The sequence below is a fragment of the Hevea brasiliensis genome, chromosome 16 (assembly GCF_030052815.1).
Source record: "Hevea brasiliensis isolate MT/VB/25A 57/8 chromosome 16, ASM3005281v1, whole genome shotgun sequence".
In the NCBI taxonomy this organism is placed as follows: Eukaryota; Viridiplantae; Streptophyta; class Magnoliopsida; order Malpighiales; family Euphorbiaceae; genus Hevea; species Hevea brasiliensis.
In genome coordinates, this window is record NC_079508.1 from 49,622,432 (window position 1) to 49,645,549 (window position 23,118).

The 23,118-nt window shown below is 27.8% G+C and overlaps 1 protein-coding gene across 1 annotated transcript; it reads left to right on the forward strand.

Moving 5' to 3' along the window:
• Positions 1-17,455: 17,455 nt before the first annotated feature.
• On the forward strand, positions 17,456-20,004 carry LOC110646493 (bidirectional sugar transporter SWEET1). The gene is made up of 6 exons (XM_021799942.2): positions 17,456-17,627; positions 17,729-17,765; positions 17,986-18,081; positions 18,532-18,811; positions 19,393-19,512; positions 19,601-20,004. Exons 1-6 carry the CDS (start codon positions 17,594-17,596, stop codon positions 19,787-19,789), a joined length of 756 nt encoding a protein of 251 aa, XP_021655634.2. The 5' UTR covers positions 17,456-17,593; the 3' UTR covers positions 19,790-20,004.
• Positions 20,005-23,118: the final 3,114 nt, after the last annotated feature.

Genomic DNA, 23,118 nt, shown 5'->3' on the forward strand with positions numbered 1-23,118 from the left:
TCCAGGATTCTAGGCAAATTTTAGGTTCTGGCAGATTTGGTGAGCCAACTTTGGTTGCCAATTTGACTAGTTTGTGGCCAGAATTTGAATTGGTGTTCTTCATGAAAGTTGTTCTACTATATCTAAACTTTCCATTGATATGAAAATTAGGTCATTTGGACCTTTGTACACTAAGTTATGATCATTTGAACAAATACTATTTATATGGTCAATTCTGTACAGGGGTAGGGTACCTAATCCGGATTTAACCCAATTGTTTACTAACTTGTTGTCAGTTTTAGGGCAAGGTTTCTATATGAAAATTATAACTTTGGGTCTTAATTTTCATCTTCAATTAGCCTCATACTAATTAGAGCAACAAAATTTCAGTTATACTCATTTGAATAGGCATGGGTCAAGCTGCTAGAATTGACCCTTCACATACACTATTCAATCTTAGTTTCAATCATTCAATCACAATCCAATTCACACCAATTGACTAATTTAAGCCTTAATTAGGTCAATTTGCTTCAATTCACTAAACCCCCAAAATTCCCATTGGTCAAGAACCCTAATTCACCCATTAGCACAATTCACATAAATTCACTTCACTAACCATGCTCAACACCTCGTAATACATCACAAATCATGTTTAATTTAATTAAACTCATCAAATCCATCACCCTCACAAGCTGGCCAAATTTCATACACCATTTTTCATGCATGTTTTTCATCTTTTTCAAGTTAATTCTAATTAATTATCCTTAATTCTATGCATATATACCTTGTTTAACTAGAGAGAGAACTTACCTCAATTGGAGCTCTTCTAAACTTGAGATTCTTCTTCTCTTTCTTGTCTTTCTTCCTTCAACTCTCCAAATAAGGACTTAAATTAGGGTTTTCTACTAATTTAGGTAAAGGTTTATGGAGAGAAGATGAGAATTCAAGCTTGAGGTTTGGGTAAAAATGGAGGATTGAGAGAGAATTTGGGAGAGAGAGACGGCAATGAATTGGGGAAGAAGATGAGCTTTGACTTTTTAATTTTTTTGTCATATTTTATATCATGATTATCCCAAATTTTGAAAATTTTAAATAATAAATATTTATTATATCATGCTTACTTCATGATGAGGTCATAATTCCATTAAAAATTGATTTTCTTTTCTTTTCTTTTTCCTTTCCTTCCACACACCTCTTTATTTCTAATTATTTTTTATAATTTTAATTTCTTACATTTTAATGGACATTTAGGCCAAGAGCCACCTCTGAGGGTGAATTGACCAAATTGCCTCTTACCGGTTTGATCCGTTTTTCCAATAACACTAGATTTGTTTTCTGAATCCTGATTAAATTGTTTGAGCTTATTCTCAATTCTTTTATGTAGTTTTCACATTTCCTCTAACTTTGCAATTATCTCTAGGCCTGGGGTGTCACAGTGTCCCATACAAAATTTGAGTAGCAACTGAGGTCGCAGTCACTTTCCGGTACGGTCACCCATCGCTGTGACCTTGGCTTATTTAACCCATTATGCTTTATTTTCTTTATTTCCATTTCACCTTCATATAATTTCTATTAATTTTGTTTTATGGCTTTTCTAGATGACTTAATTATGGTTCTAAGCCTCTTGACTGTCCGAACTGACACTGGTCACCGGAACAGTAAAATGTATAGAACTAATGAATATAGGGGTGTTACAAATATTTTGTGAGCCATAGCGTGAAGTAGCATGCTATAATAATTAACTATGTAGGATAATCTTGATGGTTCTAAACACCCTATGGATGGCAATGGCATAGTGCCAACAAAAATACCTTGTACTTTAACTTATTATTATTGTCAGTTATTGGTCTAAGCAAGATATGACTTATTTGAAATTAATTAAATGAACAATTTATAAAAGGAAAAGGAAATTTTTTGATAATATTCCATCTATTTTCTAGTTTTTTACCATGTAAATTTACAATTTTTAGTTATTGAAATTTATGAACTATATGGATTAATATTTAAGGATAGATATTACCTCTCTTTTTCTCTTTTTTAAATAAATTGAAATGATTGAAGTTTTTCTATTTGGAATCTCAAATTTAATTAAAATTTATTCTAAAATACTCGAATGTAACTCATTATAAAAATGTATTTTAGTATTTATTAATTATTTATATAGACAAATTTGAGTAATAGGTATTCAATATATAAAATTGAGTCTAACTGAACTCAATACAAATATTATTTATCAAATTCGAACTCATCTCAAACTTAATTATGTGCTAATTAAAATGAAATTGGATTGGATGTGTGACACCCCTCACCCATTTACAGTGTAGCTGAGCAAGGCATGTCACACTCGGTACCGGAGCACCCTATCTTATCTTACTTTATTCCTTTAATCATTTTGTTGTTATTATCTTTTAATATCAATTATTTTTCTATGGAGAAACAACGAAGTTTCCCCTATTTTACTTCACATTGGCGTATTTTACTATTCACCTACTTGGAATTCAACAATATTTTCAAAATAAAATCTAATAATCATCTCATATTTCAATATTATCCATTTATTTCAATTCTCACATTCACTTTCATTTATACTCCATTCACATATCAAAATTCTCATATTTCTATTAATTTATATGATTTACAACTAATTGAATAAATTTACAATTTACATGATATACAAATTAATTACATATGAACTAATCAATTTATTAATTTACATCACATAAATATTACTTACAAATTCTTAGTTTACAATTCTTATATTACATTATAACATACAAAATATTTATAATATACAAAATACATAAAATGACTTATACGAGCCCTATCCACATGCATTGCTGAGGAGGTGACAACCTTGAACCCTTCTGACACTTCTGCAGATCTGAACTTCAAAATCCCAATTTAATATCCACTGGGTTTTGCCTTCAGTACCTGCGCAAAGGAAACAAATTCATCGCGCTAAGCATTTCTGCTTAGTGGTGCAATAATATAACAAGAAATAATGTATACAAATAAAGAAAGAATCAAGCATTCTAAATATTCAAGTATCAATTTGATTTAAAATGACATTTCTAGTATTAACTATCTTATATGCTAATTCGTTCCTCGTTGTAAGTACTGAGTTTATAGTCTTACAATAATAATATTCAATATACATTTTATTCTAGGAGTATTGTATTTGAGGTCTCTCTACGATTCTGCAAATTATATTTTTGTTATGTTTCTATTGCTAATCTCTTTTTCATATTTTTTTTAATACTTTCTAATGTTTTTAATTGCTAATATGCTTAAATAATTTCAATAATTTACACTGCCCAGGTAACCTATGACAGGCTGACTAAACTGGATAATGGGTTATTGGCACTGGACACCGCGGTGCCTCAGGCCGTCATACCATGGGACGCGGAACGTCAACTACGTATGCAATCAGTATGGCTAAAAAGCCATGATAACACATAATCAGGCATAAAGCCATGAGTGCGGGCATAAAGCCATGGGTGCGGGCATAAAGCCTTTCGCAGTACTGCTAAAACAATACCCTATTGGCATGCCAATCTATCCAATATGACACACGTGTCTAGGTAATACATGGGCATATTAGTACCATTAAATGTTAATATATTGTGTTTTATGACTTCATTATTTCATGACAAATTTTAATTATAATTTATAACATTTCAATTCTATTCCTAACAGAAGTATAAATTTTTAAAGTACATTTCTACATAAATTTTACCTTTATCATAATTCATATATTTATTCATTATATCCTTTGTGTCGATCACAATTCACAACAATGGTTCTCATAAACTATTGTACTCAAAGTACTTTTCCTTTCTACAATAATGAGAACTAATGTCTCATTCATACATTAACATGATTCATTCACTATGTCATTTATATGATCACAATTTATAACAATTATTTCATTATATATTCCATTATATATATTTTTTATAACATTCTAAACTTTATTTCCTAATGAAAGTACAATATCTAGACTCATTTTCATCTAATGCATATATTCATGAATATCATTTATATAATACACAATTTATCAATTATATCATCTATTTTTCCTTTCTAATTCCTTATCTAATTTATTACATCATTTTACATGTCCTTAGGTTCAACATTTTCACTTATATTGATTTCCAAACAACATTTCAAAATATATTAACAATGTCTCCTAAGTTCAATTTGTGATGAGAATACAAACCTTATCTACACATTTACATAATTTAAACATTCATTAAATCATTTAAGTGATGTACCTTTCACTCTATTAATTTTGGTTGTTACTATTCACTTGGCCATTCCTACACCAAAGTTGACTTTTTATTTCATAATAGATTTGTTAAGCCTAAGTTCACCAAGATACCACATTTTGCATTTTATTTTTGTTGACATTGATTGCCAATACCATTTCAAAGCTTATTTTATGTTATTCAAAATTTTCAGATTTTATACCTTAAGTTTACTGTTCCATTGGTCATTGTTACAGTGAAAATTTGGTAAAATTTTCTTCATAAAAGTTGTTCCTTTATATGTCTTCTTTAATTTTGTTTTTGAATCACTCCATTTGGAGTTTTGTAGCTCAAGTTATGGTCAATTTATCATAACTAGCCGAATTGGACCTTACCCAGATTTTCTGGGCAAATTTGGTTCTGCCAGATTTGGTGTCCTAACTTGGACTAGCAATTTGAATTGGTTAGATTCAGAATTTGAGTTTGTGTTCTTCATAAAAATTGTTCTAAATTGTCTAACATTTCCATTGATATAAGATTCAGGTCATTTGAATATTTCTACACTGAGTTATGGCTAAATGAACAAACACTGTTTATTTGGTTAATTTCCAGGACCAGCAGGTTGGTTATCCGGATTTGGTCAATATATAGGGTATCCTAAGTTTGTTTTCTGGGCAAGGTTTCTTCATCAAAACTGTGTCATTATGTGTCTAATTTCACCTCCAATTGGCTTTGCACCAATTGAAGTTTTACAATTCCAATTATTGTTGTCCAATCACACTAAACTTAAGTCCAGTGATTCTGGCACCTTAAGGATAGTTTACCAAATCAAACTTCAATGCCCTAATTCACTTTAATTTATAGTTAAATCTTACTAAATGGTCATTGACCATTAAAATGTTCATGCACCATTACATGAACAAAAACCTAAATTTTCATAAAACCCTAAATCCCAAATTCTCAAATCTTACATTATACTCACAATTAAAGTTTTCAATCCACTTATACATGTCAAGGGACAGCCCTACACCATTTTAATTCCATTAAAAGCTATCAAACTCAAGAAGATTTAAGGCTGTCAAAAATCGGATAGTGTCCCTACATGCATATTTTTACACAATTTCTTCAATTCTTAGCTCAATTCTTAGTTCTAATCAAGAATTAAAAGATAGAAAGAAAGACTATAGCACTAACCTCTTTGAGAGCTAACCCCAAGTTTGATAAACTTCATGGTCTCCCTTCCCTTGTGCTACCTCAAGCTAATTCTAATTACAAGGGTCAACTTTAATAAAGATAAGAAGAAGTTTTATGGTGTGGTTGTAAGAGAGTTCTAGTGAGAAGAGAGAGCAAAAATGGAGGTGTGTGTGTAGAGAGAGAGCTTCGGCTGGATAGGGAAGAAGAAGGCAGAAAATAATTCTTTTATTTGACTTCTTTTTCCCATTTTAAATGCATTTAAATGTGTTGTTAAATGGTGATTGGTCCATGAGTTTTTATTGCATCATTCTCATATGAGCATGATGTCATAAATGGGGTATTTATTTTCTTTTTCTTTTTCTTTCTCTTTCACTCACTTTTAATTAAATTTTTAGCAATATTTATTTATATTTTATGTCATAATAATTATTTACTTAACTGAACAAGTTGGTCAAAAATCGTCTCTGAAGGCGAAATGACCAAAATGCCATCCGTTTGGCTTAAAGAGCCAAATCTGTCTGTACCAATTGATAAAATTCCAGAAGTATTTTCTTGGCATTCTAATGCCATCGAAACCTCAATGACTCTTCTTTGGAGACCCAAAAATTATTTCATGAATTTTTCTCCCGGATTTAGGGCTCCTAGCTGCGAGGACCGCAACTTCCCACTGGGTTACCCATCGCTAGGGCACCGGCTCATTTAACTTTGTTGTATTTTATTTCTAAAATTTTTTCTAAATTTTTCTTACCGTTATTTCAATTATTTATGACTCCTCACTCTAGTCTAAATATAGTTCCATACATTCTAGCTCTTCAGACGGACATTGATCACCGGAACAGTAGAATGTACGGACTATCCAAAGTGAGGGCATTACAGGATGGAGTACCAATAATACATAATCAGTTATTATCCCCAAAAGACACCCTATGCGCTGGCTAAAATACCTAGCTAGCTACTTAATTTTTACTTTTTTTTTTTCAATATGCAAAGTTGCATTGAAAGCCTATACGGGTAAGATTACTGATTAAATTTTAGATACACTGAAGAGGAAAAGGAAGCCATCAAAAAATAATAGCAACCAGTCTAATAAGCAAACCTACTTGAAACAACTAGACTCAATCCACAACCAAACTTATCCTGTCTAGAAACCCTAAGAGAACAGGGAAGAACACAACAAACAACATGCTGATCGCCATGGTTTCCGCCGTCAAAGGAATTGTGATCATACCACATGATTAGCCAGGAAAGGTTCCAAACACTATCATTAATGCTAATGATCTTTTAGATTCGGCTTTGAAGAAGGGGAAGGAGAAGAAGTCCCCAACCCACAACAGATAGAGGAGGATTTCTACTATAGCAGGTATTCAAGAATCAATACATGAAATTTTAATAAATTTGAAAAAATTTGTATTAAGAAGCAATTTATGTGGAACTTGTAACGCGTCACGATCCCGTGAGAGTGAGTTAACTCCAAAAACCCATCCTCATTTGTCAAATGACTCAAAGCAAAAGGCTTTAGCTAACTACTATAAGAGCTACTTGAAGACGAATTTATGTTAAATGTTAAGTCATTTTAAAGAGAATATAAAGTCTTCATTTTGAGTTTAATTGAAACCAAATGAAAGCAATGTTTCTTAATCTTATCAAAAAGCCTATCAATTTGTAGTGCACACGAGACAAAATATATAAGGTGGGGAAAAAGCATTTAAAGCAATAAATTTTCCACAATTGTTTCATAAATTTATATAAGCTCAATGCAAGGATTTTTTTTTATTTTTATATTGCACATGTATCCTAGTTCATTGAATTAAAATTAATCTTGTTAGTGCTGAATTAGCCTATTAAGGAGTAAAATGTTTCTAATGAATATCGTTTCTCCTTAAGAGAATCAAACACTCAACTTCACCTAAAAAATATAAGAGTCCTGAATTATTAATATAAAAAATACTCGTAAGCGATGCGAAGATTCTTTTAACATGCATGGAAACTGCCTAACCATGACAAAATTAGTAAAATGTTTTGTCAATAATGAATCTCGAGATCTTATTCAAGTTAAATATATTCTTTTATTTGGAATAAAAATATTAAAAAAAAAAAAACAAAACAAAACAAAAAGGGATGACACTGCATGAGAACCCAGAAGACCACTCTATGAAAACATGGGGAAGGAGAATGAAGTAGGACAGGTACTGAACGGGGTAGCTGCTGATTGTTATTGATGTAATGGGTTGGTATATGTTCAAAATAATTGCCATTTGCCACAAGTCACAAGGTGCATATGTGTGTCAGAACCCACCAGTTGGTAGAAATTTTTAGTTCACATCTGCCGTCGCAAAATTTGTTGGTGCCCAAGTTTCAAGATTCATTACCCTTTGCCATAGCATTAACCACTAAGGTTTCAAGTTTATACGCAACTAGTCTTGGGAGACAAAACCACCCAACATTTGTTGCACATCAATGCCACGACGGCCTAAGGATTTGCTATTGAATTTGTTTAGAAGGTGAGATTTTATTATAAATGTTGCACCTATATACATGTGAAAGAATATAAGTCTAAAATTTTATTTATTTATTTTTGAGAATGAAATTATAAGAAGTAAATTTATTGTTAATATCTCAAATTTATCATTAGCGGTGTTTGATACTAATTAAAATATTTTTTTATTTATATTATTCATATTAAATTTTAGAAGTTAAAAGAGTGATTTATAAAAAAAATTACTATTCTTAGTTTCTAGAGAATGAGAGAATTTTAATTAAGCTGAATCAGATAATACCGTTATTTTTCCTTTTAGAGCTAATCTAATAGTTATTTTTATCAAATACTTTTATTTAAAATTACTATATAAACAGTTAGCCACTAATAATTAACATTTAATAGTTAACGATTAGCTGATAGCTACTTAAAATAGCAAATATTGACGGGAACAAAAGAGTAAAATTTGAATTTTCAATTTTTGAAAGTGATTTGAAAAGCTCAATACCGAATTTAACATGTTTATTGGTCTGAAAATAGGTAAAAAGGACTTAATAATTTAATGAACAATAGGTATATATAGTGCACATGTCCAAAGTTGAAGAAAGAAAAAAAAATTTGTGAAACTCATGCCATTTCTTTAAGTAGGGTAATTTATCATTGCAGTTGAAATTATTATTAAAAAATAATTTTTAAATGTGCTAATTAGATAGCATTAAATAATAATTTAAAATTAAATTTGATAAATTTTAGTAATAAGATTATTAAAATAATAAAATAATTTTTTTTTTCAAATGACTTCTTTTAATAGCATATAAAATAATTTTTTTTTTTTTTCTGAAAAAGTAGTTTGAATCTCTAATCTTAATGGCAAGCAGATACATAGTCCCTAACGGGCTTTGCATGTTGATGTGAGTAGATAGGAATACGCCTGGTCACTGGTTTGGTCTGAATCAATTTTAGGTTGAAATCAACAATTTAATAGTATTGAGAAATGAGTGAATTGGAATCAGATCAATTAAAGATAATTCCAATCAATTTTGATATTTAGACGGTTTTGATTAGGTTTTGGTTTGATTTAAGGATGATTTTAATTCTTGTTTGTAATGGTTTTGATTTTAATTGAGCGCAATTTGGTTCGATTCTAATATAATTTTAGAAAGAAATGAAAAATTCAACTTTTTATAAAAAAAATTAAGAATTAAATAATTGAGTCATAATTTAACTTAAAAAAATGAGAATATTAAAAAAGACGAAAAAAAAAAAGGAAGAAAAAGCCGGTGTGCATGAGAGTCTGTGGTTGGCCATGAACCCATCCTGCTCCAATACGCTGAGGCTAGCACTTTAGTGTCTTATATCGATTATAGAGTATGAGCACATAAGCTTTACATGAAAATAAAAATTCAGTTAATGATTTTAACGATGGTCCATTCCCGCTAATAAATTTTGAGTGGGTGTTATCGCTGACAAAATAAATATTAAATAAAAATTAATAAAATATATTACAAAACATAAATAATTTTAAAAAACTTAATGCAAATAAAAAAAATACCAATGAATTTTATTCATTCTAATATTTAATACAATGTTTTATAGGATTTTTTTTGGTATAAAAATGACAAAAACTAAACAAAACTACGTACACACGCGAGTTCGGGAATAAGCAACCCGAACCACATCATGAGAGAGCCAATCCAAGATCTCCGAGGGAGGGGAATAGAGCCGAGAAAGCTTCCTTCGCCAGTCAATTTCACCGAAGTTGGCTTCTCAGTAAGAATAAGTAACTTGGATTGCCCAATCTTGCTTATTTTAATATGTTGCTTATTTTAATAAATTAAGTTGAATTAGATTAGAACTGATGGTTTTGATCCAATTTCAGTTAAAATTTTCTAAAAAGAATTGAAATTAACTCCTATTAACTAGTCTCGTATGGGACTAATCAGTGAAATGTTGATTAGGGTAGTCTTGATTTTGACTCATACCAATTTCAATTCAAATTTAGAAACTAAATCAACCCCAACAATGCATAAAAATATATGTCTTATATTTTTGGCATTCAAAGGCTGTGAGAAAGGAAGCGAGCTAACTAGATTATAACTTTTCTCTTCATCAAAAAACAAAAGAGTGAAAAAAGACAGATGGAGATTGAAATTGAGACACAAAGCGAATGGAAAACCAAAAGAATCTTCTCCTCTTGCATTTCTTGTTTTGCTTGTGAGTTGTAATATAGCATTACAATAATTCCATGAAACTCTTCTACTATTCCTAAAAGCAAGCATTCATTTCTCATTCTGAATATTGGAATGTCACTCAATAATTTTTTCCTGTCCTTCGACTAAATTTCTCAATAATGTTTGTTGTTTCTTTGATTCTTGGAAAAGCAATTTTGTTTGTTTTATGTTTCTATTTTCCTTTTATTTTTTCTTGAAAGACGACATAATTATCTCAGTGGCCACCTTTTCTAAAAATTAAATAAAATAAGGTGTAACTGTAGAGAGTGGATTTATTTTATATATATATATTTTTTTTCATGGGGATGGAGAAACGCCAATCATGATAATCTGGTCGGACAAAAAAGCCAACATGTCAAACATCTCCAGCTAGCTAGAGCTTTATCAGCATCCAAATATAACACTCAACTGTGTCAGCAACTCTTCAAATGTAAATGCTCCACAGTATTTTCTAATTGTGATAATGTTACCCTACGTGCCATTGGGTCTATAATGAATTTAACTCCTGATAACTTTTTGTCTTTTTAAAATATTTTTAAAATATTAAATATAATATTTCTCTCATATATATTTGAAAGTGCAATTGGAAATAAAATACTAAATATTTGCATATTTTATGATTTTATTTAAATGTTTTAATTTTTATTATATATCACAACCTTTTACTTTGATATTGTATTTTGCAATTATAATTATCAAATGTTTTAATTTTGTATAAAATTAATTTTAACCTTTGAAATTATGTGTAATTATAATCAAAACTTAAATTTGATTTAGAGAAATTTAAATTTTATTCAGGAAATTTATAATTATGATAATTAAAAACTTTAAACTTAAAATTATGGTAATCAAATACCATAAAAGAAATTGTACCTTGATAATTAAGCTAATTAATTATTTTAGAAATTATAACCACATCGACTAAACGAATAAAATCAGTTCATTTAAAATATATATAGATAGATTTCTTTGAATTTGGATAATAAAATTTAAAGTTTAGAGTCTCTAGTTATTATAATTGTAAACTTAGTGAATTAAATTTAAATTTTTCTAAATTAATTCTGAATTTTGGTTATAGTTCTCAAAGGTTTCAAGTTGTAATCTAAAATTAGAATATTTGACTATAATTGTAAATTTCTACAAACTTTTAATCTGTTATGTCCAATTACAAATTTTATTTTAAATTTAGTTATAATTGCAATCAATGTATAAGATTTGAATACTTAATTTGAAATTAAAACATAATATGGCTTCATTTCAAAATTTAAAATTATATATATATTGATATGATCCATCTCAAAATCCATCCGATTGTTTTCAAGAAATTCAAGATTCAATAAAATTTATCCGATGACCTAAAAATCCACGATGGCATCATATGTATAATATATATAATTATTAGATTATTATTATTATAATTTTATAATTACCTAAATATAATTTAAGTGATTAATTAATTAAACGGGATGAGTCTATAAATACAAATTATATACATTACCTTGTATTCTGAATTTTTAATTGAAGTCTTCATTATTATTTTTCCTTCTTTCTCCTTTCCATTTCTTGCACTTTACATGATATACCAACACCACACGTTAGTTCTGAGATCCATAATAATAAGAACATACAGCTTCATAAACAATTAATATATTAATTTCTCTTTGAAATAATTAATGTTGAACATAATTGCCAATAATCTAATAATATGTCATCATATCTTTTTTTTTTTTTTAACTGAAAGGATATTATCATTCATGAAACTACAGTCTACCCTTTGCCAACAGCAGGGATAACTTAGAAGGTGGATTTAAAATCCAACCAGAGAACAAATTCCTTGCTCTAACTTGATTTGCAATCCAATTAGCACACATTGGTTGGCTATTATATACAGGAGCATGTACAAGAAATCAACGGATAGACTGATAACAATTCCTTCACATCATGAATAATATGTCATATGTGAATCAGTAAAATTCTGTTTAACGTAGGTATACTCAATTACGTGTATTTCTATTGATTGCAATAAATAAATAAAGAGAGAGGGTATTTAGCCACTGGCCTAATGATCGCAACTAATTATTTACTTAATTAATTGGTGGATACCCTTTTCTCCACCCACAATACCCATTTCATTTGTGTATTCCATTAAGACGTTTCTTGTGTGCGACTGTGAGAGAAGTAGTTTATATTTTGTTGAAAATAGTTCAACCTTCTGTTGGTTCACGCAATTTCTGTAGCTACAGCAAATGAAAGACATGATGGAATTTCAGAAAGTATTGGTCTTTTCCTTGTCCAAGTCTCTTATATATCCTTTTGTCCTTTTTTTATTTTTATTTTTTTATGGATTTAAATTGTCTACTTTTAAGAGTGCGCGTCCATCAATTACTGTTTAATTAACCTGTAGTTGACTCCTTAATTTTGTCTTGTATGAATGTGCTTCAATTTTGAGCACTTCATATTTTTGAGGTAGAGACAAATTGAATTTTAGAAAACATATATATATCTATGTTTAGCTTACTTGGTATTGACACTCAGACAATGGCGAAGCTAAAAAATTTAGTTAATAAAATTAAAAATATATTTTTTTATTTAATTTAAATAAAAATATTATATAAAATAATAAATTATTTAATGAGAAATATAGTTCTGTTCTTGCACACGAGACATTTTAGTAGTTGGGATAGATAACATAACTTCATCAAAAGGCACTAAGTATTTATTTTGTATTGTGATTGAAAAATTAAAATTATTTTTTATAAAAAATTATTTTAAATTATATTAAAAAATTATTTTATTATTTTAATATTTTTAAAATTAAAATTTTTTAAATTTAATTTTAAATTATTTTTTAATATAATATAATTAATATATTTAAAAAAATAATTTTCTCGATAACAACTTCAATAATAATATCAAAACACCTCAGAAAAAATAGACTGAAGGTAGCTTGGAATAATTTTCAATTATCAATTGCTTAATCCCAGAAAAGTTGAGATTTAGAGGATATCAAAAATCCATTCAGTTTCGTAGTATATAATATAATTTCAATTAACAAATTAAAATCGATATATATATAAATTACATACGACAAAAATATTTATAATAAATATTTTCATATTTATTTTATATATATATTCTTTTCTTTTATTGATAATTGAAGATACACATTAGCATTTTAATTAATTAAATTAATTTCATATATATATATATATATAGCAGTCTCTCACTAATTTGCAATGTATGATGGAATGGATGGCTAAGTTTAGCATTTAATCACAATGTTTCTAAAAGAGGTAAAAATCATCTGCAAGTCTGCAACCTAATTTATATAATTCTTCTTCTTCTCATAGTTTCTATTAAGAGTTTTTTTTTTTTTTTTTTTTACAGTAATTACTAATTAACACCAGCGGTAATGGGGGAAAAAATTGCTAGGAATGACCAAAAATAACGTAAGACTAATACTAATAGGTGGCATCTTAAGCAAACAAATGAACAAACAAGGAAGCATATGCCCTTGCTAAAGTAAGCAAAAATCTATTATAAAATAATGTTATGAAATCAAAATATCTACTATATAGATATGCACTTTTTTAAGAAATTAATATCTGTATTTTTCACCCATATATATTTATTTTCATAATAATTTCTATTTAAATACTGTGGAGTTAAACTATGATAGATTACTACCGAGTGGAACTTGTTTTTCATTAAATGACCAAATTAAATCTTCTATCAATATGATCAGGTTCTTCAAATTAAGATAATTATTATTATATTTTCTTTAAATATTTATTTTAAAAAAAATTTATAATGTAAAATATTATACTTATATCCTATTTTTATTTAATAAAAGCTCTATTTTACAAAAAAAAAAATCATTCCACATTGATTAATCCCATTTCAACAAATTCAAAGCTTACAACCATATATTGAAAAGTTTCCTTTAAAATATATCTGAAAAGAAGATTTTGTAAAAAAATTAAAAACCTAGATATATTAGATTAATTTGCTGATTTTTTTTTTTAATTTGTCAGTGGTGATTTTTTCAAAATTGTAATTTTGTTATGTAATTAACTCCAATTAAAATTTAAATTTAAAATCGTATAATTTTAGAGGCGGAATACAAATGAGCTAAATTGCCCAATGGATCTACTACTATTTTGTCAAACAAGATTCAAATTTTGAGAGTAAACTTTAAAATGTGTATTAGAAGTCTTAATACAAATTAGATTGAGAAATTAACATGTGTTATTGTTTTGATAATGAATAATATTATTATAATTATTTGAGTTCTCACTACAAGATATTGCCAGATTAACAATTATATTGAAATTAGAAAAAGATTGTGTTAGTTTCCAACAATTTTATAATGGAATAGAAATTAAATTTATTTATTAGATATCATTACGAATTAGAAATAAATTAAAATGAAATTTAAAAAAGAAAATGAATCTATTGCTATTTTTAGCACTAAACAAATAGTGTAATATTTAGAAACGGAAGTTATAAATGGAAAACTTTCCATTATAATTTCAGCATCAAAAAATTTACCTTTCAAATTTAAAAACAAATTAGGAATAGATTAGAAACAGATCGAAATCTGTTTCCAAATTAGAAGCGAATTCAATTCCATTTCTAATTTGTTTTTGAATTTAAGAACAGATTTTGAAATATATTTCTAAATTTTTAAGTTTTCATTCTCTAAATTTGTTTCTAAATTGTAGAGAATGAAAACAAAGCTTAAAAATTTTAAAACAAAATCCAAATTTCGTTTCTAAATTAAAAAGTGATTCAATTCCATTTCTAGCTTGAAGAGATTGAAAATTATGGAGAGAAATAATTTAAAAAAAAAACAAATAGAAACGGACTCCCTAATTTCAAAATTATGAACAAATTTTAATTTTTATTTTTAAATTGTGAGCCTTAAAATTAAGGGCGAAAATTATTGCGTATTTTTTTAAAATTTAAAAATAGATATAAAAATTCATTTTTATTCCATTTCAAGTTTAAAATTAGATTTAAAAATATATTTCTAATTCTTAAAGGAAAAAATCCTGCCATTTTTTCACTTAGAAACGGATTGCACAATCCGTTTCTAAATCACCGATTAAAAACTTCTCCTTTCTCGTTTCACTCATTCTTTCATTTTTCTTTTCTTTCATTTCACTCTTTCTTCCACTTGTTTTTATTTCTCTTTCTTCTATTTCCTTTCATTTCTTCCTCGTTCTCTTCATTTATTTTTCATATCATTTTCCTCATATTTTTTCCTGTTCATTTATACTTTTTTTTTTCATTTCATTCTTTCTTTAATTTATTTCATTTTCTTCCTTTTATGTTTCATTTCATTTTCCTCTTAGTTTTTCTATTAATAGTTTTTTATTTCATTTTTCTCTATTTTTCTCATTTTTTTCATTTTCTTTCATTTTCTTCTATTTCATTTTCCTCTTATCTTTTTTTTTCATAACTCTTTCTCCCATTTTAATTTTTATTAGTAATTTTTATTATAATATAATTATTGTAATTTTATGTTTAATTTATTTTTATTTGTAATTTTTTCATAATATTTTTATATTGTTTTGAGTATTAATGTATTTTTATTAGTAAAATATTAATAAATTTTTTCGTAATTTATTTTTTTAATATTTTTATTATAACATATTAATGATAATTTTCCATTTGTATTTTTTATTAATAATTTTATTTTTAATATTTTTATATTTATTTAATAATGTTAATAATATTATTTATATTGTATTTTTTGGTAGTAATTTTTTTTTTAAATTTACTTTTAAAATAACTTCAAAATAAATAATTTAACAATAAATTACTTTTTTTATTTTCACCTTTATTAATTAGAAAAAAAATATTTCTAAATTTTTTAAATAATTTTTCCTTATTAGAAACGAAATTTGGTTTCGAAATAGAAAATGATTAAAATGAACAAGATTCTGTTTTTCAATTTTTTTTTCTAAATAAGAAACAGAATATATTTCATTTCTAATATGTTACTAATTAAAAATAGATTAAAAACGTAAAAAAATATAAATGGATTAGAAACAAAATTATTTCTATTTCTAATTTATTTAGATCCGTTTCTAATTTAGAAATGGATAGAAATTTCAGTTTTTATAAATAACGAGCTAATTAGAAACAGATTTTTTCTGTTTCTATTTCATTTCTAAACCAAATTGAAAACATAAATTTTTAATTTTGAAACTGCTTTTTCCTTTTAATATTATAAAATTAAAATTAATACTATCTTCATCCCACAAAAATACACTTACTTCTAGATTAAAAAATATAATTAATATAGTTAAAAGTGATAAATTTTATTTAGTCTTTTACTAATATATACTCTAGTCATATTTCTATATTAAAAAAAATAAATAATTCATATTATTAAATTATTCTTAAAACTAATAGATTTACTTTGGTCAATTGGATACAAAATAACAAACTTTTATTCCAATTCACATATCTTTAACATTTATCACAATTGTATCAAAAGGGCTAAATTGAATTAAGAAAATTTAATGTTAAATTACAATATGGACTATGAAATTTATTTTGATTAACAAAATAGTCCATTATTTTAAATTTTATATTTAAATGATTTTATTTATTATATAAAATATATTTATTAAATAAAATATATTTTATATTTATTTTTATTTAAAATTTTATAAAAAAATTATTGATTGAAATTAACTTAATTGTTTTTTAATCAAGTAAAATAAATCTCTATATTTAAAAATAAAATGTAAATATTATAAGTTACTATTAATTTTTTATTCAATTTAATTATTTGGATAAAATCATGACAAATGCTAAAAGTTTGATATTTTTCACACACAATTAAAAAATTTAGATATAATTGTGAATTGGCGTAAAGGTTTGGTATTTTATCCAATTGTTCATTTACTTTTTCAAGGTATGCATAATGATAAGTTGATAAATAAATTATTATTTTAAAAAGGAGTATAGCTTATAGTTTATAAAAATAAATGAAAAAAAAAGCCTATCTTTGTGAAAATAAGGGAGAAGAAATCAAGGAAGTCTTGTTAAATATTGACTTCAATTTTTTAAAAATAAAATTCAAGTAGATTTGGTTATAATTATAAGATTTTATTACTTGTATTTGATTTGAAAGTTTACAAGTTTTAACTCATGAAGCATCGTTTTCACCTTCAATATGCAGTGCCATTCATGTCAGGTAGCCCACAGTTCACAGACAGCAACCGAATTACCAAGGCATCTGGATAAGAACGAATTAAACCCAGCGGTTATTTTCCATTTTCCTACTATATAACCCACTTGCCTTTTCCTTCCTCCGCTCATCACATTGCCATTTGCTTACCAATTAACCTCTACACTCACTGTTGCTTATTCTCAAGAAACTTGTTTTTTTGTTCTTGTCTTGGCCTTCTCTTTCCTTCTGGAGAATATTTTTCTCGAAGTTGCTGTCGATGGATGTTCTACACTTCGTGTTCGGTGTTTTTGGTGGGTTTTCAACTGCTTTCTTCCTCCTTCTTCTTCTTTTGCACTTCGGTTTCTTGATTTTGGTGTTAATGGTTTCTCTCTTGCTTTGTTCTCCGTCACAGGAAATGCCACTGCTTTGTTCCTCTTCTTGGCTCCAACGTAAAGAGCTCTCTCTCTCTCTCTCCCCCTTAGAAAACGAAAGTCTTCTCTCTATTTCTCTGTTTTCTTGTGTTTCTTGGCTTTCTTTACAATTTCTAACACTGTAAAGAGTTTATACAGATTTTCTTGATTTTTTTTCCCTTCAAAATGGTATTGTATCAAATAATCCAACGCTGGAACTGCAACCAAGCTAAAGCTAAGGATTACAATTTCTTGACAGGATTACATTCAAGAGAATCATAAGGAGCAAGTCCACAGAGCAGTTCTCAGGCATCCCGTACGTGATGACCCTGCTAAACTGTCTCCTTTCCGCCTGGTATGTTTCTCGTTGCTTCAACTACTTGCTGCTTTTTCACTTTATCTTTCTACCCTCCAAAGTTTGCTACTTCAAGTTTTTCTTCACCGTCTTTTGACAATCTTGACGAGGGTAATCTTGTCAAGATGTTCTTCTTTGAAAGTCAGTTCTAATATGGGCTTTTCATGATCAGCAATGGCCCAAGAGCATACCCATCCCCTACCTCCGTTCCTATCCATCCACAGAGAACAAACTTTTGAAGAACATCCAAGAAGATGTTAAAATTAGTGTTCAAGAATGGGATAGTGTTCTTGGTTTATCCTGTTCTGTTCTTGCAGCCATTTCAATCTGTTTTAGCTAATTTCCATGAATGATAAATCTTTTTTCTCGGTTTAATCTCTAAATATTTTGTCATTTTTCATTTTGACTAATAATCACTGATTTATTTATTTATTTATTTATTTTTGACAGGTATGGTCTGCCATTTGTGTCCAAGAACAATCTTCTGGTGTCAACAATTAATGGTACAGGAGCAGCAATTGAAACCATATATGTTTTGATCTTCATTATCTATGCACCAAGGAAGGAGAAGAGCAAAATCCTAGGCCTCTTTACGCTGGTGCTCACTATTTTTGCTATTGTGGCCTTTGTGTCCCTGTTTGCCCTGCATGACAAGGCCAGGAAGCTCTTCTGTGGCTTAGCTGCCACCATTTTCTCCATCATTATGTACGCCTCACCTCTGTCTATCATTGTAAGTCAAATCCCTTCCAGTTTCTTCTCTGTTAGTGTTAGCCAATAAGACCTCTTTTTGAATAGAGGTAAAATTGCTGTCTTTAGTAAGTTCCATATGCGTCATCAGAAACAAATTCTGATATTTACCCTTTTTTCAGAAAAGAAAATTTTGTTTGTAATATAATTGATGAAATTAATTAGTCTGTGGTGAAAGGCATATTCTGCTGCTTGTCACTATGAATTAAGAGATATTTTTCTTCTGGTAATGGTTTTTTTTTAAGTTTAGGATTATGAGATTTTTATTAATTACATAGAATTAAAATTCAACAAGGAGGGAAAAGGCCAAGCTAGGTTTGGCCTTCCTGTTTGTCCTTCGGCTAATCTTCTGCTTCAAATTCCAAGTTTCATTCAATGGCCAGATAATTAATCTGCAAGAATTCCCATGTTGAAAATGAGAATTGACGTTCCCTAATTGGATTCTTAAATAATATTGTCTTTACTACAGCTAACATTCTCTAATCCAGCTTAGGGGTGTCTTATATTTAGATATTTATGAGATTATTATTATTATTTATTTATTTATTATGGTCATATATGCAGAGGTTGGTGATTAAAACTAAGAGTGTAGAATTCATGCCATTTTTCTTGTCACTGTTTGTGTTCCTCTGTGGCACTTCTTGGTTCATCTTCGGCCTACTTGGCCGCGATCCTTTTGTAGCTGTAAGTTAATTTCTCAACCCCATTTTACCCATTAATTATATCCGTTTTCTTTAATGCTGTATTCTGATGGAAAATAATATTATTTCAGATCCCCAATGGTTTTGGGTGTGGTCTAGGTGCAATACAGCTGATCCTATACTTCATCTATCGCAAAAATAAGGGTAAAGATGCAGCAGCTGCAAAGCAACCCACATCTGAATCACTGGAGATGGGTTCAGGAAAGCCCCAGCAAGAGAAGCAAATGGTGGCAAATGGGTCAGTGGACGAGCGAGTTTAAACACAAACGCAGCTTGCTAGTACTAAGTACACGGCTGACATTCTCCCGGCTTCAGCCATCACCCTGGCCTATAGCATATATTAAGATTAAAAAAAAAAAAAAGAAGCAGTTGCTAATTGCAAGCGAAATTGAGTTGGTAGTGCAAGTGTTTGATGTAAAGTTTTCTTGCTTTTAATTTTTGGTTTGCTATCCAATGAAAATGCCAATTTAGGTGATGATCGATTGCGTAGAAACAAAGTAGGAGATTATGTAGAAAGTGTCTATCATGTGGGCTGTGACCACCTCTTTGTCACTTTCTATCTTCATCTTCATGGATTTAACTTACAGAAATGGTCCATAAAATTGGCATGAACGACAAGTGTTCATTGCGCCATAGAATGTGTCATTTCAATGTGATGTTGGTGGAAAAAGAAATTTCACTCTTTGGACGGTGGATCACCATAGTCCTTCCTCAATGCTATCATCTCATTTAAATTGAAATTGAACTTGAGAGATTACCAACATTATTTTTAAATTAAATTTAATTTTAATATATTTTTTTAATTAATATATTTAAAAAGGTATTTCTATTAACAGTAATATTTAACAAATTCTATATATTCTAATATCAATTGGTGTTCTTAAAAATCATATCATATTAGTCAGTCTAATTAATTAAATTAAAAATTAAATAAATTATTGATATTTTAAAAAAAATAGTAAGTAAAATTGGTTCAATTGATCAGAAAATGTTTAAATGGAAAGGATTTTAACTTATTATAAATTTGTCTCAACAATGATATTTGTGGTGCTTGGAATGTTTGAAGGAAAAGGGAGGTCAAAATTGTCCATGGAAAAAAATGCCTTTATCGTATATTTGGCAGGCAAATATCAACTTTCCTTTCCAATAATGGAATAGGTATATTTGGGGTCCAAAATTGTATATTTGTGAAAGTAATTGAAGGAAATATTTGTGATGGCAAAGAAACTAGAGGGCAACAATTTGTTTGTGAATATTGTTGATAGACTTTTGTATAATATGTCAAAATTAATTTCTAATTTAATTAAAAATAAATCAATTATATAGCACTATAAATTCTTAATTAGTTAAATAATGGGAAGATATTTATATTGCCACCATCCAATTTTGTAGGCTAAACTAAGATTAGGATTTAGGCCAACATAATATTCAAAAGTTTTTATTAATTTTTACAGTTTTCAATTTCATAATCAAGATTAAATTGAAGGTTTAACATGTAAAATAAAATATTATAAAATAATCTAGCTCAACTCAATTGTCGTTTGTCATGCAGGTCTCTTAGCTGAGCCTAAGACAATAAAAATGAAACTCATATTAGTAAAACAACAATTTTAGACTTTATCACAATTCTATAAATAAAAATATATCAAACAAATAGATCATCCATCATCGTATGAGAGCATAAATTGGAGCTCCATATGTAACCATCCATGATATATATTGAAAGCCAACCCCCTGCCTTTAACTCTCTGAATCCAACATGTTTTTTTATTCCTTTATGCAAGAGTTAGCGAAATATGTGCCACACCAACTCCAAAATTTCACATCCATAATATATATATATATATAAAGTGAATGAATGAATCATAAATTATAAATAATATTGAAATTATAAAAATAAGTAATATTTAATTTATAAAAAAGATGATCTAATTGCATTTGATTTGACTACAAGAAAGAAGGTGATCAGTCTCGATTATTTACATAGACACGTTGACATCTATCAATTAACTAATTAAAAAAAATCAAATACAGCGGAAACAAAAATAATAAATCTTAAGGTTTGCTAAAATCTCAGCAAAATCTCGCCTATGACTAAAAGTAACCCCATGCAAGCGAATGCAACACAAAGCAATAGAAACAACACAAATTGGCATTAAGCCCACAACCGTCCTTTCGGACCTATAAAAATGGGATAGGTGCGTTTAGAATCCAAAATTGTACATTTGAGAAAGTAATTGAATGAAATATTTGTGATGAGAAAGAAACTAGAGGGTAACGATTTACTTGTGAATATTAAACTTTTGTATATTATATCAAAATTAATTTCCAATTTAATTAAAAATAAATAATTTATATAGCACTAGAAATTCTTAATTAATGGAGTATCTTCATCAATACTTACTCTTCTCAAGAATTTTGTATTTTTTCAAGAATTTCAAAATCTGTATTCTTTTGAAACATATTTGTGTTCATTTTCGTATCTAATATTGAGTTTTGTCTATTTTTTTCATGAGAATTTAGTATTTTCTCTATTGTGAGGATTTATTATTTCCTCTCCTATGAGGATTTATTTTTTACATTCTATGTCATGGAGTTGTTTGGCATTATACTTTATTATTTGGATGGGAGTACAAAGTATAGATATTATCTCTAAAAAAAAGATCAAAGTTTATTAATTTCTAAATTGAGCTCATAAAAATTTTAAAGTTGATCAGTGCTAGATTGCCACTGAGTAAGTGTGTTTCCCGTCGAATGGCCAATTCAAATATTCTGTCAACATGATTAGATTTTTTAATTCAAGATAATTATTATTATATCTTATATAAGTAATTTATATTAAATTTTCTTATATAATAGTATAAAATTAATCTCCATTAATGAAAACCCTTTAATTTGATTTTAAAAAGAAATGATAGAAAAACATTTATATTTTCAGAAGGAAGAAAAAAGAGGGGAAAAGCATTTAAGAACTTAAATGCGATTAAGGGCTCACATGGCTTCGGCCTAGCAAAACTGATGACTGATCCAAATAATGCATGGGCTCAACTGGTGAGATGTTCAGTACACACTAGAATTGTTATTAGAGCTCCAAAGGGAGTTCCAAAAGTTTTGTTAAACCCATACACGAGACAAGTGTTTATTCCTAATTATTATTTTAATTCTATTCATTATATATAATAACATATAACTAATTCAAGAATATTTTTATTATATATATATATATATAATTGATATTATCTCTCGAGTTATAACTGAAATACACTACTTATTTTCCAATAACTATAGCAAATAATAATTATTTCATTAAATTCAGTGATCATCTAATAAAAATTTCCATAATTCACCCCCGACTATTATTCAATTCGTTAATAATTATTGCCTTATTCAGTTTAGTAATCTTCTCTCCCAATGTTGATTTGTATTTAATCAAATTCAAAAGCATTAAGGTTGTATTTAACAGAGCATAATGTAATGCAATACCATTAATTATGTAAAGTAATCAAAATTATAATGTAATATAATTCTCATTACATTCCTACATTTGGTTGTAAATAAAAATATATGTACTATAATGTAATGATAATTT

Bases quoted from the DNA above. Each gene is read 5' to 3' on its own strand.
- LOC110646493 (XM_021799942.2), top strand. From the start codon at position 17,594: ATGGATGTTCTACACTTCGTGTTCGGTGTTTTTG. The intron at 17,628-17,728 runs GTGGGTTTTCAA...TCTCCGTCACAG, and splicing joins CTTCGTGTTCGGTGTTTTTG to GAAATGCCACTGCTTTGTTC. The intron at 19,513-19,600 runs GTAAGTTAATTT...ATATTATTTCAG, and splicing joins GCCGCGATCCTTTTGTAGCT to ATCCCCAATGGTTTTGGGTG.